The sequence below is a fragment of the Lygodium microphyllum genome, chromosome 28 (genome assembly GCF_053477565.2).
Source record: "Lygodium microphyllum isolate KBCC chromosome 28, Lygodium_microphyllum_v1.1.10, whole genome shotgun sequence".
Classification (NCBI taxonomy): Eukaryota; Viridiplantae; Streptophyta; class Polypodiopsida; order Schizaeales; family Lygodiaceae; genus Lygodium; species Lygodium microphyllum.
Genome location: NC_141162.1, coordinates 80,136,411 through 80,152,269, shown reverse-complemented (window position 1 = coordinate 80,152,269; position 15,859 = coordinate 80,136,411). Strand labels below are relative to the sequence as shown.

The following is a 15,859-nucleotide window of genomic DNA, read 5'->3' as shown; positions in this document are numbered from 1 at the left end:
AAGAAACAATGCCACTTCATAAACCAAGTATGGTTATGGGACTTATGTGTACATAGTCATGCCAACCCTAAATCTAGTAAAAACCAAACTTAGAGAAGATTTCCACATATATTTATTAAAGTCAAGCTAGTGGTTGGGGTTAGAGCTTCAAATGTTAGCCATGGAGATTGGGGACTCTTCTTATGAAAATAACGTTCATTGCAAGATAGCAATGTCTAAGTTAAGGAGGCCAACTATAGAACAACTAAGAAAAAAAATGCATTTTTAAGGGGAATTTCAAATTTTGCATATTTTTTGAGATTTGAATACATGAGCATCTAATGGACATCAAGAGGAATTGAACGAGTCCAATATTGATTTTTTTGTTTTTAAAATCTACTCATAATTTAAAAAATACAATTTTGTGAGGCAATGGTACACCTGAGAGCCAACCATGTGACAATTTCTAGTGCATGAATGAGTGGTACCTAAGCAAGATTCTCAACATATTCCCTTTTTTCTTTTGTCACATTACTAGCCTCACAATTTTCGCTTTTCGATACCCGTTTCACAATTGGCTCCCTTACCCTTAAGCAATTTATACTTTTGACTTCTCTGCTTCTCTTTTGGGCATGTGTAAGTCCAATGCAAGTCATAGTCTAACAATTGTTCTCCTGCAAATACCTTTCAATCTGCAATTAGAACAGGTAATAATTCTGTTTTAATCCGATATTGGTTACATTGTTGTTCCCTATAGACTCCTTAGTCTAAGCACAAGTTTATCTGCAGGTCTGGCAATGTTTACAGCCTGCACGCGCTAAAATGAAATTGATACTAAGAAGCTTATCAATAAAATGAAAAGTGTCCAACAAAAATCTTAAACAGGAAAGGTTTTATTTTGGGGATTGGCCTACAGATGCTTAGGCACTCATCACTTAAAAAAAAGTAAGTAAATTTTCAGAGGTGGTGACACTAAGACAGACAGCATGGATGTCTGTACAAAAGAATAGGTTGGCCAAAATTAAAGAATGCATGGAGTCCATCATCCACCTTTGGCTTGCAACCTCTCGGCGGTGATGGTTCTTTGATCCATGTGTCCTTTTTCCAATTGCAGGCATCATGTGTGGGATGCCTTGTGGCACATGAAGAATGGAAGGGAATATAACACAGTGATAAGGAAGGACATGACAGGGATGATAGGTATACCCTGATAGATTAGTGTATGTATGTACACATTAATATATGTGTATGTATGTTCACACATATACACAAGTATTACATGAATATACTTGTCTGTGTGTGTGTGTTTGGGGGGGGCCGCTCGCATAGAATGCCCAAGCTTTTTGTCACTTAACAGGCATCACACGCTTAGCTTTCTGAGCATTACTTTCCTTTTTACCTTTCACTTTTACTTGTAGGTTGAGGTCTTTTCCTGTATATTTAAACCCACTGTAGTCAGATTACTCCAAATATATCTTTTTCAATGGCTTTTCCTTTTCTTTGATTTTCTTTTCTAGTGGAGAGAGATGTTGCCCCCCCTGCTTCCTCCCTCCTGCTCATACAGCATCTTGTACACTGCCCTTGTCCGCACACACAGCACCGACGTCAGGACAATCCCAACCATGCAGACAGCAGTCATAATCAGGAAGGTCAACCTAAAACACACTGCCCCATAGCATGTGGCAGTGCCACCCTTGATCATGCCCATGATGCCAAAGGATGCTTGGTTTTGCTTTGCAGCTTCAATGTCATACAGATAGCCTGCTAAAAAGCCTGAGAAGAAAAGGGAACCTGCTGGGCTAGCCATGATGTAGAAGTTGTATATGACTCCAAAGTTCTTCAATCCAAAAATCTCTGACAAGGTTGGGGGGATTATGCCCCAGAGTGATCCATAGCTCAGCCCCAACAAAAAGGTTGCCACATAGAGAGAGCCTGGCCAGGCCATTGCACATAAGAAATGTCCCACTGCCATGAGTGCTTGCGAGACCAGCATAGCCAAAGGCCGAGGAAGTGCATAACCCCTGCCATAAAACCATGTAATGATTGAGAAGTCATTTGCAAACGCATCAATATAAACTTTTAAGGGCCAGCTTTTACCTTTCCTCACCTTAGAGAGAGGTAAAAATACACAGATTACTTAGATAAAAGCCTTTCAAGCTCAGACCATAAAGGGCCTCTGCTAGGTGCATTTACAAAATCACATGGATTCCATGTCTCCTAATCTTGTCTTTTTATCAACTGTGCGAGTCTGTCTTTGGATAGAGTTTATTTATTTATCATATAGCTATATAATGCAAATTGCAAGATCCAGTTTTTAAAAAACTTCTGAAATACTGCATATTTATTTATTAGTATTATGTGCCACCAGAGTACCGTCGCCCCCATAAGAAATTTTGTTCACAAAAATTAGGATGGCTTTAATGTTTATCTTTGGAGACAACCCATGCTCTTTGAGTAGTTATATTGCCCATAGGTTAATAAAGCAGGTAATAATATCAATTTTGGTGTTGATTATTTGTTAGACAGAGTTTACATTTGTGAAACTTTTTTAGGTCAACTAGATTTGCCCTAAGATATTTATTTATGCGAGCCAGATTCACTACCTGACTATCACTTCTGATGCATATCCTCCAACCAGCCGGCCAAGGAAGTTCCAGATGCTCATCATAGAAACAAAAACATTCTGATTATCATAGTTTTGAGACTGGCTGATCTGACCCAGGTTGTCTATGGCAGTCAGCCCAGTGCCAGAACCGCACACAAGAGCCCAAAACAACAACCAGAAATCGGCCTTGGCAAACGCTTGCAAAAGTGTAAAATCCTCACCCCTGCGTGGACCCTTCTTCCTCTTCACCCGAACTGCACCCTCCGCTGCAGCCTGCACCATCTGATTGCGCAACTCGGCCTTTTTCTTCTCCTTGAGGGGACCAGATAGTAGGTCTAAGTAGGAATTCTCATCCTCCATTTCACTGAAATCAACAGCAGAGTCAGCAAAGCTTCCCTTTCTGTCTGTAGAGCTTATCTGCTCATTCACATCATTTTGGTTTCGAACAGACCCGGAGGTAGAAGGCGAATCCTCCAATAAGCTTGCTTCAATACCTGTTTTACTTATGCTGGTTTTTTCATTAATGCCTGCTTCAGACTGGACCTTGCCTTTTACACACCAGCATACAAGAGGTGTAGCTAATGGTAGAAGAAGAATCAGCATTAAGATAACAGTGATAGTAAGACTCACAACCTGGCTCACTGTGACAAAGTCCTGTAATAACATCACTCCCATCAAATAGGCAGCCAAGACAATGCAATCAGAGTAGATGAAAATGAAGCCAATGGCCTCCGATCGTGATGTATGCCCTGCTTTGGCCTTGAGGGGCCTAATGATGAACATCACAAAGAAGGCAACTATCACGGGGCCTGTTGCCACCAAGAGGAGGTAAGCAGACTCGTCCGGGTAGAGAAAGGTGGTGTAAATTTGCGTGAAGATGGCTCCACAAAGACCAGCGCTCCCTTTGAGCAAGCCTACCACCTGCCCTCTGCTCTTTGGAAAGTTCTTCACATTAGTGACCAAGGCTGCTGTATTGAAGTAGGTCTCTCCATTGGTGGCTATAAAAATGAGGGCACAAATCTGTCACCCAGGAAGAAAACTACAAGATTAGAAGGCCTCCAAAGACTATAATTTATCCCCAATAGATTGGGCATTGTAACACAATCAGTGGAATACACTAAGCAAAACACCAATGGACAAAGTAGATGTTAACATCAACCTCTTGAAACAGTCTCTCTTTCACTTGGATCAAAATGTACACAACATTAGAATTGCATTCAGTCAGTAATCAATGTCCACTACTAAGTGTCACATTCAGGAAATCTGATCATGTAATTACAAGCCAGAACGATCTATTAAGAGAGTCAATGAGTGTGCACTAGACAGGAGGCCAAAAGGGTGAGGAGCACGCAGTGCAAGAGAAAACTCAACAACCTCTTCCTGTAAAGGCACACCCATGGTAATTCTCGACTGCGGCCTGACAGCAAAGACCCATACATGCAGTCAGAGACCGGTTTGGGGGGGAGATCTGGGCCCCCGTCATTGAGCACATGCTAAGCTGATGGAAAAGACTGATATGTGTAGTTAGGGACTGGTTTGGCGGTCCGGTCTGGGCCCCCAACATCAGACCCCCACATGCTAAAGCTGATGGCAAAGATGTATGGACTCGGTTGGTCCCCCATCATTGACCCCCACATGCTAAGCTAATCACAAAGACCCATACATGCAGTCACAGACTGTTTTGGCAGGCCGGTCCAGACCCCCCATCATCGAACATATGCTAAGCGGTCCTGAAGGAAAACAAAACGAAGAGGTTGCCAGTCGATTTCTTGCACTGGTTACCCCAATTGCAGCCTGGCAACCCGATCATCCGCTCTGAGTGGATAGCTTGGCCATGCATCACCCACTAATGAAATCCTCTTTTACTGATCAGTTGCATGTTGGTTTTTCTGGCACTTTTTGTTTTTCCTTTTACCATCCAGAAGGGCAGCTCAGTTATCCGGTGTGTGACAACAAGCCAAATGACCCCATAGCCGAACAGATTCTCGACCGCGCCAATGAGGACGATGGCCCAGGTGGGTAGGACCTCGCAGAGGCTGCCGGCGACAAGACCGATGGCGCCGCCAATGTCCTTGGCGTTGCCGAGGATGGTGATCTGCTGCTGGCTGTATCCGAGGGAGCGCTTAAGCAGCGGCGAGTAGCTCCCGAAGGCGTACCCGATCCCTGCGCAGGCCTGCAGCCAGAAGGAAGCCACCACCACGAGCCACCGGCTGCGCCATAGCGAGGCCATCAGGCCTGAGAGCGAAGGAGGTGGGAACGAGGAGGGAGGGCCATCATGGATTCCTGCTGCCATCGTCTCTCTCTCTCTCTCTCTCTCTCTCTCTCTCTCTCTCTCAGTGTCCTTCAGGAGGGAGGGCCTTCATGGATTCGTGTTGCCATCCCCTCTCTCTCTCTCTCCGCGGCGCTGCATGGTACCTTACGCTTTTTTTTTAACAAGATGGAAGACGTATAAATACAGCTCCTAAGGACCTGTTCCCACCACAATAATGGTTAGATCCCACACCAGCATAATGGTTCCCAATGAGTTCGAGGCTCTGGGACTCGTTGGAAATTCATAATGGTTCCCAATGAGTTCAAGGAGTTCAAGGCTCAAGGACTCGTTCGAAATTCATAAGAACTTGTTTGCACATCCGAAGTAATTTTTAATGTATAAAATATAATTTTCAATGCTTGAAGAAAAACAATCAATAAATCTAAGAAAAGTAAGCACCCATCACCCAAGGTCGTTTCATGTTTGAAATCACTTGTTGTGAGTCAAGACACCACTAAACCCTACAAATCTACAAGCCAATTCACATCCTATGACCTGAAGTGGTTTCACATTTGTGAGTCAAGACACAATGAAAACCTACAAACCTACGAGCTAGTTCACATCCTAGTTGTGAACCGAACCCTGGTGGAGGAGATCCTAAGTTCAAATGGCAAGCAAATTATTTTTCCATTCCTCCAATTCAAAGCATAAGGGCTACATTGCACCAACATCGATGGGGGTGACATGAGGGTAACAAAGTTTGGGCTTGCTTCGAATCGCACTAATGTGCAAAGAGCTCGTTCATTCAACATTCGTAAGCATTATTAAATGTCAATAGTCAAACAAGTTCGTGTTGGCTTCATTTCATTCATCACCACGATGACTATTCCAACTTCTTTTTGTTCCTTGGCAATACAAGACTCCTAGTAAACTCCTACATTTTATCCTTGTGCTTCAAGGGTGCTAACTCTTGAGGGTTTTGGCAAACCCTACTTCCCCCAACGCCTCTTAGTGTGAACAAGTGGAAGTGGGGTTAGTTTATTCCTATAATGTACTCAATATTTTGAGACACAAGGCACCTTCATAATTTTAGGCCAAATTGTCAAAGACTCAAAAAGTTCAAGTAGTTGTGTTCCAAGTGGCTAAGAAAAAAAAAAGTACAATCTTGAGTACTTTGGAGTAAAATGTGACCCCACAAAGCCACATATAAGTGTTCCCATAAGAATGGCTCCTAACTAAATGAGAGAATCAAAATAACAACTTTAGGCCTTATAACTAAAGAGTTAAAAAGCCTTCAAATAGCAACCAACTAATCAAGAGAAGGAGAACTAGAAGTTGTTTCAAATTCTTCCTCGAGGGAGCACGAAAGGTGCTAGAAGCGGGCTAATGGTAATCACCATTAAAGCACATTAAAGGCCACTTAATAGGGGGCTACCATGTGACCCCCTTCTCTCTATTGCATGCATGTAGCCTGCCAAAAGGAAGGGGCATGAGGAGAGTGAGTTGGTGGTAGAGAAACGAACCATGATGGATGTATCCACCATGGACCTAGACAATGCCGATGTGGCAAAGGGGACTTCTAAGGTCCTTGTTGCCACGAAGTAGGTATGAAAGCAATAGGAGTACAATAAAAGGCATAGGGCCAAGGGAACAATAGCCAAGAAGAGCTTCTTTCAAGCAAAAGTCATTGTGTCTCTTAATCAGATTAAATAACACTTTTCTTATCTGTTTGCTATACTGGTCTACTTTTTTACTTCATGGGCAAACCACCCAATGAAACGATGGTTTGCTAATACCTACCACGAATGAGCTGAGATGTTGCAATATAGATTTGTGGAAGGGGGGTTTTATTTGGCTCTTGTTGCTACTAAGTTTGAACATGACTACATCCCGCAGTGCATAGTTGGCCTTTGGGTGGATTCTATATAGTCGCTATCATGGAGTTTAGGGTTCACACCCTAAGTGTGAACATGACTAGATCCTACAATGCATAGTTGGCCTCTAGGGGGATTTTGTACTCTTGCTACCATGGAGTCCATGGTTCATGCCTGAGAACATGCTTCTCCATGAGTTCCCTATGTGGGTCACTTTCCAAGAGTTGCCATTGTGTCTCGATTATGAGGTTGCTACTCTAGATGTAGCACTAGGAAAGGTCCTATACGTCCCCTCAACTACTACCATTAGTGGGGTTGTCAAACTAGAGCAACTGGCGTGCATTTTATGGGATAGAAGACCAGCTCCACTTGAGTTCTTAGAATTCAAAGATGCAAGGGGGCTCAACATTGTACTCCAAGTCAAGTTCGAGGCCTTCCTAAATGCATGTTACCTCTATAAATAGTGTGGGCACTTCCCCAAAGACTACCCCAGGAAAAATGAGGAAATGCTCAAGGAGGCTGGCATGCAATCATGTCCCTAGAACCGGAATGGGAAGAAGGAGAAGGAGGCAAGTGCTCTATTGAAAAAAGGTGAGCCTACTCAAGACCCTCAAGGCAAGAAGAAGGTAGATGAGCCCCTAGGAAACCCAAGTTCAAGCAAGACTAAGCCTGTGTTGCCTACAGAGGAGGTGGAAGTCAACAAGGCAAAGGTGGAGAGTTCATTCAAGTTGGGTCGGTTTATGCTTCCAATACCTCAAGTAGAAGAGCCATGTAGTGGGAGTTTTTGCAATGTCTAGTTTTGATGGGGCTTCTACTCTTTTGCTTAGTGACTAGAATATGATTGAAAGTAGGGTTCTATGAGGCTTCCTGCATGGGTAAAGATGAAGCTAACAAATTGATATGGATGTACTCGTTGGCATTCTCTTGTGCATAATAATCACCAAGGTGGGAAATTCTAGAGATCTTCACATCTAGATTAGGTCTATGCTAACTTAGAGGGGTGGTGGATAGCCCTTGACTACAGAGTGGAGGCTCTGAGCAAGTCGGATCGGATCATGTGCCCTTGCAGGCTGTTTCCAGTGTAATTCTACCTAGGAGTGTTGAAGGTTCCCCCCCCCCCCCCCCCCCCCCCGCCAATTCAAATTTAATACCTCATTCTTGAGTGATAAGAAGTTTCTTTTCAAGGAAAATAGACTATGGAGAAGGATCAGTGAACAATATGAGGACTCCTGGTCCAAGACAAACCATTTGACTACCCCCTTTCTTAAGGAATGCCATCCTTTTAAGTCTATGGCCACAAAGAAGGGTAAGCCTCCATGGGAAGTGACAAAGAGGAAGGACTTTGCTCGTTATGCAAGTAGACATATCTTTAAGTTGTATAACTATTGGAAAATATACTTTCCTCATGTCAAGTTGAAAACTTGGAAGAAAAGAGTCAAAAAATTCTAGAAGAGGACTCCCTCAAGGGGACTAAAATTCTACCTATGGTGGGCTTTAGGAAATAAATTCCCCACTAAGGAGCGGCTGGCTAAGTCTAGGGCTATCTCTCAATCGTATCCTTTGTGCACTAGAGAGGAAGAGATTGTGTTTCATCTCATGTGGTCATGCCTAGAGGTTAGACCCTTTTGGATGGAGCTAAGACAGTGGGTTGAGAAATCAAGTTTTCATGGAGCCATCTCACCCTAGTTGAGCTTGTGTGGTGCTTAGGGCAAACTCAATAAAGCATCACTTGCTCTCTGGGATGTCATACATGTTGTAGGAATCTGATTCATATGGAGGCATAGGGACAGTAAGCTCTTTGGGATTGTGGGTACCATTCTTTGGATATAGTTAAATGTAAGCAAGAGCTTTTGTCCATTTTTTAGGGATTAGGGAGGAAAAACAAATTGTTCAAGGCTTTTTTGAAAGCTATGAAGTCACATAGCTAGTTTTCATCACCAAGCCAATGAGTGGTTTGATGTAAATATTATTATTATTATTATACAATCTAAACCACATTATAAAAAATCAAGAGGAGGACAATTGATCTAGCATGTTGCCACATTGGATAGCCACCAAAGAATGATAGAATAATCAAGCCCTTAAGGCTTTAGCTAAGAAATATGGATTTTGAAGGGATATTTGTAATTAATATTTTCTTAAAATAAATAAAAGTGACTTGTCTTTAAATCTATTGAGGCCATTTTAACAAAAAAAAGGGGCTACTATTGAAATAAGGTCATCAAACATCATAGCCATGAACGATGAAAATTGAGAAGGAGACGACATCATCAAACTAATCACCATCTTTATCTCAAAGTCATATAGAACCAACCTATTAAGCAACTATGCTTGCATGAGTATCTTGAGCCTATCATAAACTATCAACCTTGGTATCATCATTCTCACCATTTTTGTCATTATCTCAAACTGAGTAGCCATTTGTTAAAAGTAGAAACCATCTTGAAGGTAGCCTTAAATTAGGTGGTTGCCAACTTGAGGGGACTCTTATGGGATTTTCCCATGGTGCGTGAGCGAATGAGTTGATGGACAATCCATCCCTTCCCATGGTGGGTTTTTTTGAGTATGTCGTTACTAGAAGGGTCTCCATGCATTATATGAAACTTTTGCCCACCCTCGTGTTCATTTGGGAGAGAGCTATCACAAGAAGCTCATGCAAAGGTGTGATAGAGATTGCCTATGTGCATTTTGTAATTTGTTGTTGATTTCACATTCATTTTGGAATGTATTGTGGGAAGGTGCCCTTACTTGATGGATAATAAGAAGTATTTTAGGGCTAATTAATGGTTTAAGTATTTAATGGATTGCCAGACTATAGCCTCTCTTCACCTCATAAACACCAACTCTCTCTCCACCCTTAGAAATTGTGTCATAAAAATAATACTTCTGTTTCACTTATCTACATAAATTGGGAGGTCCAAATTAAACAAATCTACCTCTCTCTCCATTGAAGATAATGGCTCCAAGAATATGTCCCAACACCACTACTCCTTCATCAACCACAATGCTATCACATTGAATCCTCAAACCATTGAGGACATCTAGGTGTACCATCAATCTTGATATCTTTGTTCTAAGTTGCTAAAAGCATATGATCAATAATGAATTCTTTAAATATATTAGGTTGGTTTTAATAACTTAAGATACAAACAAATGTCGTAATGATAATTAAGTCTTTACACAAGTTAGGGATGTCTCGGAGAGAACTAGATTCAAATGTGTGCCTAAAGTAGATTCAGAAGTGAACTAGATAACTAAGTACTCAATTCTTTTGAGAATTCATAATAAGAGAAGCTAAGTATTACATTATATGTAAATATAAGTACCAAAATATGATATGAATTATATATACTATGAATTAGATTTGGAAAAGTTGTTAGGGAAGTTAACATAAGAAGGTTGATTTGATTACTCACTAGGGCAAGTCAGTGATGTCTACTAAAAATGATCTTTTTTGGGGGGGATGGGTGGGTGTATCAAGATTTGAAATGTAATGCTTGTGATTCTATAAGACTATGGGTCTAAATTCTAGGAGATTGGAGGTAATATTAGTCCTTCTTAAGGAATTAAAGAGGATTATGAGGAGACCTAGATCAAAGAAAACAAGGAAATCAACATTGTCTACCTAACCCAAAAGGGCATGATAAATGAATAGACTTGAAATCCAAAACTAGCCCTTTATCCAACTACATTAGCTAAGTCTTTATCCATTCATCATGAGTAGAAATGGAATGGTATCATTAAATGATTGCAAGTATATACCATTGACTAAGATTGAAATTTTAATGTGGTTTTATCATGAAGTAGAAAGGTTTCTTGGAGAGGATTTGTTTTATCTATCATTGGCTAGCTATCATAGTTCAAGCTTATGGCAAGTAGAGGACCCCTTAAAAAGGGAGTTAAGTGCATCATTTGAACTTGTGTTTTGTTGAATATTGTTGATCAAAGAGATTTGGCATCTGATACCCCCTTGAGGCTAATTGATGTATAATTGTTAAGACCAAAGGCAATGCCTTGAAGAACTTCTTAGTTTTTATCAAAGGAATGTCTTCCCATACAAATTAACGTGCTTTCCTTGATTTTATTTGATACAATAGGAAATGTCATCCATGCTACTAGCTAGATAGGGTTATTTTTGGCAAATATACCTAACCATGGGTCTTTACCAAGGCTCTCTTTCCAAGATCCAAGTCTTCCTAGCACATTGACTAATGCTTAGTGTGAGAGGGCATTCACATTGGTGAGGTTTCTCATATAAAATATGGAAACTAGTGGGGCTTTGGTCATGTGGAAATCCTCTTAATCTGTCATATACTTGAAATGAAGCCCTACGAGGTCTAATGCATGGGTACTAGAGGTTAGTTCTAGTTAAGGGTTAGGATGTGCATGGAAAGCAGTGTCATGTGTTTACACGTTCAATGAAGGAAAAGTAAGAAAAGGACATCCATATAAATATTCCGCATTTATGCATATGGGATACTTACTTATGATTTTGACAGATTTTCTAGGTTCAAATTTTGACTCAAAATAGTATCGATACTCATTATCGAGTTCTATTGAATTAATGATAATTTTGTGTAGATAAAAATACATGTACGGAGTTACCATAAGTGCTACAAAGTGTCCAGGCCTAAAAATACAACAAAGTAACACGTTTTATGAAAATTAATATTTTTGGCTAGGAAAAAGATAATTTTCACAATTCTACTTTGTAATCTCGGAGACAAGGTCTATTCTAGCCAATTTGAGTATTCAAACTTTCATATTTTGAGTTTGGGGGGGAAAGTTAGAGCGAAAACAAGTTGTAGCAAGTTCATGATAGGATTGTTGTTCTCAATGCTTTGAAAAAGATTTCTTACTTAAGGCTTTTACTTGTGTATTGTTGGTGGATACTTTGGGTTATCAAGAGAATATTTGTAGTCTAAGAGGGCGTCTACATTGTACAAATTCTTTTGTAAAGTAATATACAAAGTATTTTTTGTTCTCTTGATTCTTTCTTCTGTCTTGTCTATTCTATTGAACCCTAGTGGTTTGTGGCTTGACATATACCCCCCTTGACATTTGGTGAACCCAATGTGAAAAGCCACATCCAAGCTATGACAAGATGGGAGATTCAATAGTACCATTAGGATCTATAGGACCTACAGCATTGGAGGATGCTTCTGACAATGTAAAATAGATGTTACAAGCTTTCAATATGTACATAAAACAACAGCATCAACACTAACTATAGCACCAACAATTATAGCATCAACAACAACTACAATAGTAAACTCAATTACAATCTTATTCACAATATGAAGTCGGAGTGACCAAAGCAATGGAGGGTGTAGAGAATTAGGTGAAGCTATTTGATGGCCAAAATATCTCCAGTTTTCTAAAGCTATAAAAAGCAAAGATGGAATTCTTTAGGGTCCCTACTTGCATGATGGGTGAGTACTTTGTGTGACTTGTGACTTATTATTGAAGTTGCACATTAATGAGATTTGTATCCAAGATTCTAGATGGTTAGAATTCAAGAAATTTTTGAAGGAAGAGTACTTCCTTGAATACTTAAGGGTGAGGTCTTTTTGAGAGTGGGTTCATAGGCCCAACAAAGGGCTAGTGGCCACATCTAAGCTTCTATGATAGTTGGAGCTTGAATTTAGTTAGTGAGATACTGCAGAGTAGATAGCTTTGGAGCTTGAGAAGGTTGAGCTATTTCTATAGACAACATACCTCTCTTGCAGATGGAACTGAAGTTACTTGAAGATAGAACCAAAGTGATGGGTCTAAAGACAAATTGGTAGGATGCCAAGGGTGTTAATTCTATGCTAAATAAGAGACAGATGTGGCACACTAGATTGTAGATTGGTTTCATTACTCCAGTCTTCTTCTATAGCTTCACTTGTATCTACTCCTATATCTATTCCTATTCATTTAAATGTTTATATGCTTAAACCACATGCATTAGGGGAGTTTTGAGGTCAATTTTTTGCCCTGCAAGAAATTGAGGTGAGAGAAAGTATTGTGTAACTTATAATATACACCACTGAGAAAAAAATCACAATCCAAGGGAAAATTAGCCCTTGGTGGGTGAAAGCACAGTTTGGTGGTACAACAAAAGGACTTGTTTTGTCTGTGCTCAGTTGGTTCTTCCATTAATTCTTAATTTGGATTTTGGAGGGAAATCCCTAGATAAGAAAAGTTAAATTTGTATAGAAATTTGAGCACATTGCCGGCCCAAATGATGTCAAGCCACAACGTACATCTATGGTGTCATTATAATCGTGTATGGATGGAGTTCATTCAAGTAGACTCAAGTTTGAACTAATGAGAAACGTCATATATCTAGCAAATGGATCTCACCATCATCCAATCGATGGGGCACAAGAGACATGCTAAAGCTCATTCCCCAGATAAAGTACAAGCCCCCTCCATCCATTCTCAAGGTAGTCCCCATGGCTCTTTGCTATGCTGCTCAAACTCTCTTCTTGGTGCTTTGCACCCAGTTTCCTATTTTTGCACTGCCATGAGGACTCCATCAAGGAAGGGGGCCGTTAAAACCACCCTCCAATGACAATGCGCAATAAAGTCCCCTTATAGCATCAATAAGGCACTATGGTCCGTGTCAAAGGAGATGCGGACCCCAACCATTAGTGCATGCAAGGCTAGCTGCTCCATGGAGAAATCTGAGAAAACTTCAAGTCTTGTTTAATGATGAAGATAAATCCTCTACAAAACCTAGAGGTGAGCTTCCATGGTATTACTTTATTTGGGATTCACTTTGTTTGTTTTGTGTTTTTCCACATTTAGCTAGGTCTTGATGTAGTCTGCCATACTGGCACATGTGGTTGATCTCACTGTTTTGATTCCTAAGAGCTTGTTGCTCCGTCCTAACCCTCGTGTGGTTTAAACCCACAATGGGTCACTAGAGCGAGAAAGGCCCCTCCCAAGGGTAGAGAGTACCATATCGCTTTTGGTGGTGACCTTTTGTGCAGTGAACCCATATGGGTTAGCACCAAGCAAGAGATCCCAATCTCAATGGCAAAAGGGCCTTCGAATCACATGATCGTGTCCCTCGTATGAGGTGAGGGTGAGAATTGTGTTCAGGAGGAGGTGAGAAAAGCCTACATATTAGAGAGTCAACCAGTGTTGAAAATTGCAACCCTGCCTACCCTTCCCTTGTCTATGCAGCCCTGCATATGCATGGCAATAAAATTTCAAGAGAGATTGAAGTCATGCAAGTTGCAAGAGAGATTGAAGTCATGCAAGTTGCAAATAAGGCTTGGAAGGAGCCAATATGTTGAAGGTGGATTGATGCCAAAGGAAACACTTAATCCTTTTTAGTCTCTGACAAAAAGTACCCACAAAGCAAATACATTTATGAGAAGCTACAAGATCTTATAAGAAAGATGTCACGGTAGGGTTATTCTTCAAGCTTGGGTCTGGTTTCACAAAACATATCTAAAGACATGAAGAAGGATGTGCTCTATGGGCATAGCGAGAAGTTAGTAGACTTTCTAAAGAAATTTGCAACTCTTTGGTTTGCAATTGCATATGCCTTGATCAACAAACTAGAAGGATCAACTATAACTATTGATATGAATATCTAGTTTTAGGAAATTAAGGTTCTTTGCATACTTGATTGTAGATAGTGGAAAGTAGAGTTGACCAAACTAGTGGCAATCTTTTGTGAATTCTGATAAAGAAAATGAGCTATGTTGCCACCGCTATTAGTCCCATTGATGAGCAATAGTTGATAATAATGCCAAGGAGGTGTGTCTAGCATCATCCCAAATTTTATATGTATTAAGTATTATTTTACTTTCAAAAGAGGGCCATGGTATGTCTAACCTCGAGTATCAATTAACATCTCCCAAGATAAAATAAAATGGAAGAGTACTCACAGCTGAACAAATTTTGCTATACGGCAAAGGAGCTGCACTAGGAGTACAACCTAAGTCTAGAAGGGGTGCTTCCAAAGGACTTGGGTGAAGTCGCCCTACGTGAAGACCAATGGTTAATTGTCTTCAAGCACAAGCACCAAAAAGGTGCAAAGATCTATTTGAGCCATGTGTACGCTCACTTGGCAGAAGATTGTAATTTGCTTTTCCACAAGGTATATCAGGCACCTCCATCTTGTGGTGACATCACAGCCAGGTTTGCATGGTGCTATGTGTTTGAGCGATGCCATGATGGGACGGAAAACCCTGCATGCCACAAAGTGGCATGGGCTAGGTTTGGGGGAAGTGTGATTCAAATGTGTAGGAGCAAGCCAAGTGGTTGGAAAAGAAGATTGAGACATGACAACACCTAGAAAAATGACAAAAATTGCAACCATTTCAAACAAATTGTATCTACCTTGCACATTATTACTGTATTTTTGAGTGGATTCTATGCAGATGTTGTCATAGTTGAGCGCTCTTCTTGGAGGATGCATCTTTGCAATTTGGCAAGGAAGGAAGAAGAAGGAAAATAAGAATAGTGCTATAAGCAAATCTAGTGATGTAATCTTAGGAATATTGAGATTGAGGGAAGTGCCTACGAAGAGGTCTAGTAAATTCTTTCTTTGAAAAATATTTCTACTTGGCTACTTTAGAGAGGAAGATCTCCTTGTAAAAATACATGAGGCATAAGCATATTGTAGGATGCATTGACATGGATAGAGATGAAATATCAGGATACCTTTATATATGTTTCGAATATGTTTTTGGGGGATCTATCTAGGGCATGTTGGAAAGATTTGGAAGATTCAACTAACCATTGGTTTGTATAAGACAACTACTCTTAGATCTGAAGTATGTGCACAAAAATAGGATTGTTCATAAGGATATTAAAGGTGGGCATGTGCTAGTGGATTCTGATGGTGTTGTTAAGTTAGCTAATTTTGGAGCATCTAAAGCATTTCATGAGGCAACAATAACTGATGCTTGCAAATCAATTCAGGGGTCCATTTTTAAGATGGCACCATTTACAAATTTTGAAACTTGTGAAACGGAAAAAGGGTGCAAATGGGAAAGCTTAATGAGTAATTTGTTGGAGGTTAGTCAAATGCCTGTGTATCAATTAGCACTTTTTCTTTGAATGCCAAATTTTCCAAGGCTCCAAAATGAGGAGAAGCCATGGTGGGCATGATACATTAATATGGTTCCTAGTTTAGGCATTGGA

General features: G+C 40.4%; 1 protein-coding gene across 1 annotated transcript; it reads right to left on the bottom strand.

The window, feature by feature from the left end:
- Positions 1–870: 870 nt before the first annotated feature.
- Positions 871–5,017, bottom strand: LOC148011660 (protein NUCLEAR FUSION DEFECTIVE 4-like). Its single transcript, XM_087670466.1, has 3 exons — positions 4,500–5,017; positions 2,583–3,604; positions 871–2,000 (listed from the first exon to the last, which is right to left on the bottom strand). The coding sequence occupies exons 1-3, from the start codon at positions 4,875–4,877 to the stop codon at positions 1,493–1,495; spliced, it is 1,908 nt and encodes a 635-aa protein (XP_087526592.1). The 5' UTR covers positions 4,878–5,017; the 3' UTR covers positions 871–1,492.
- Positions 5,018–15,859: the final 10,842 nt, after the last annotated feature.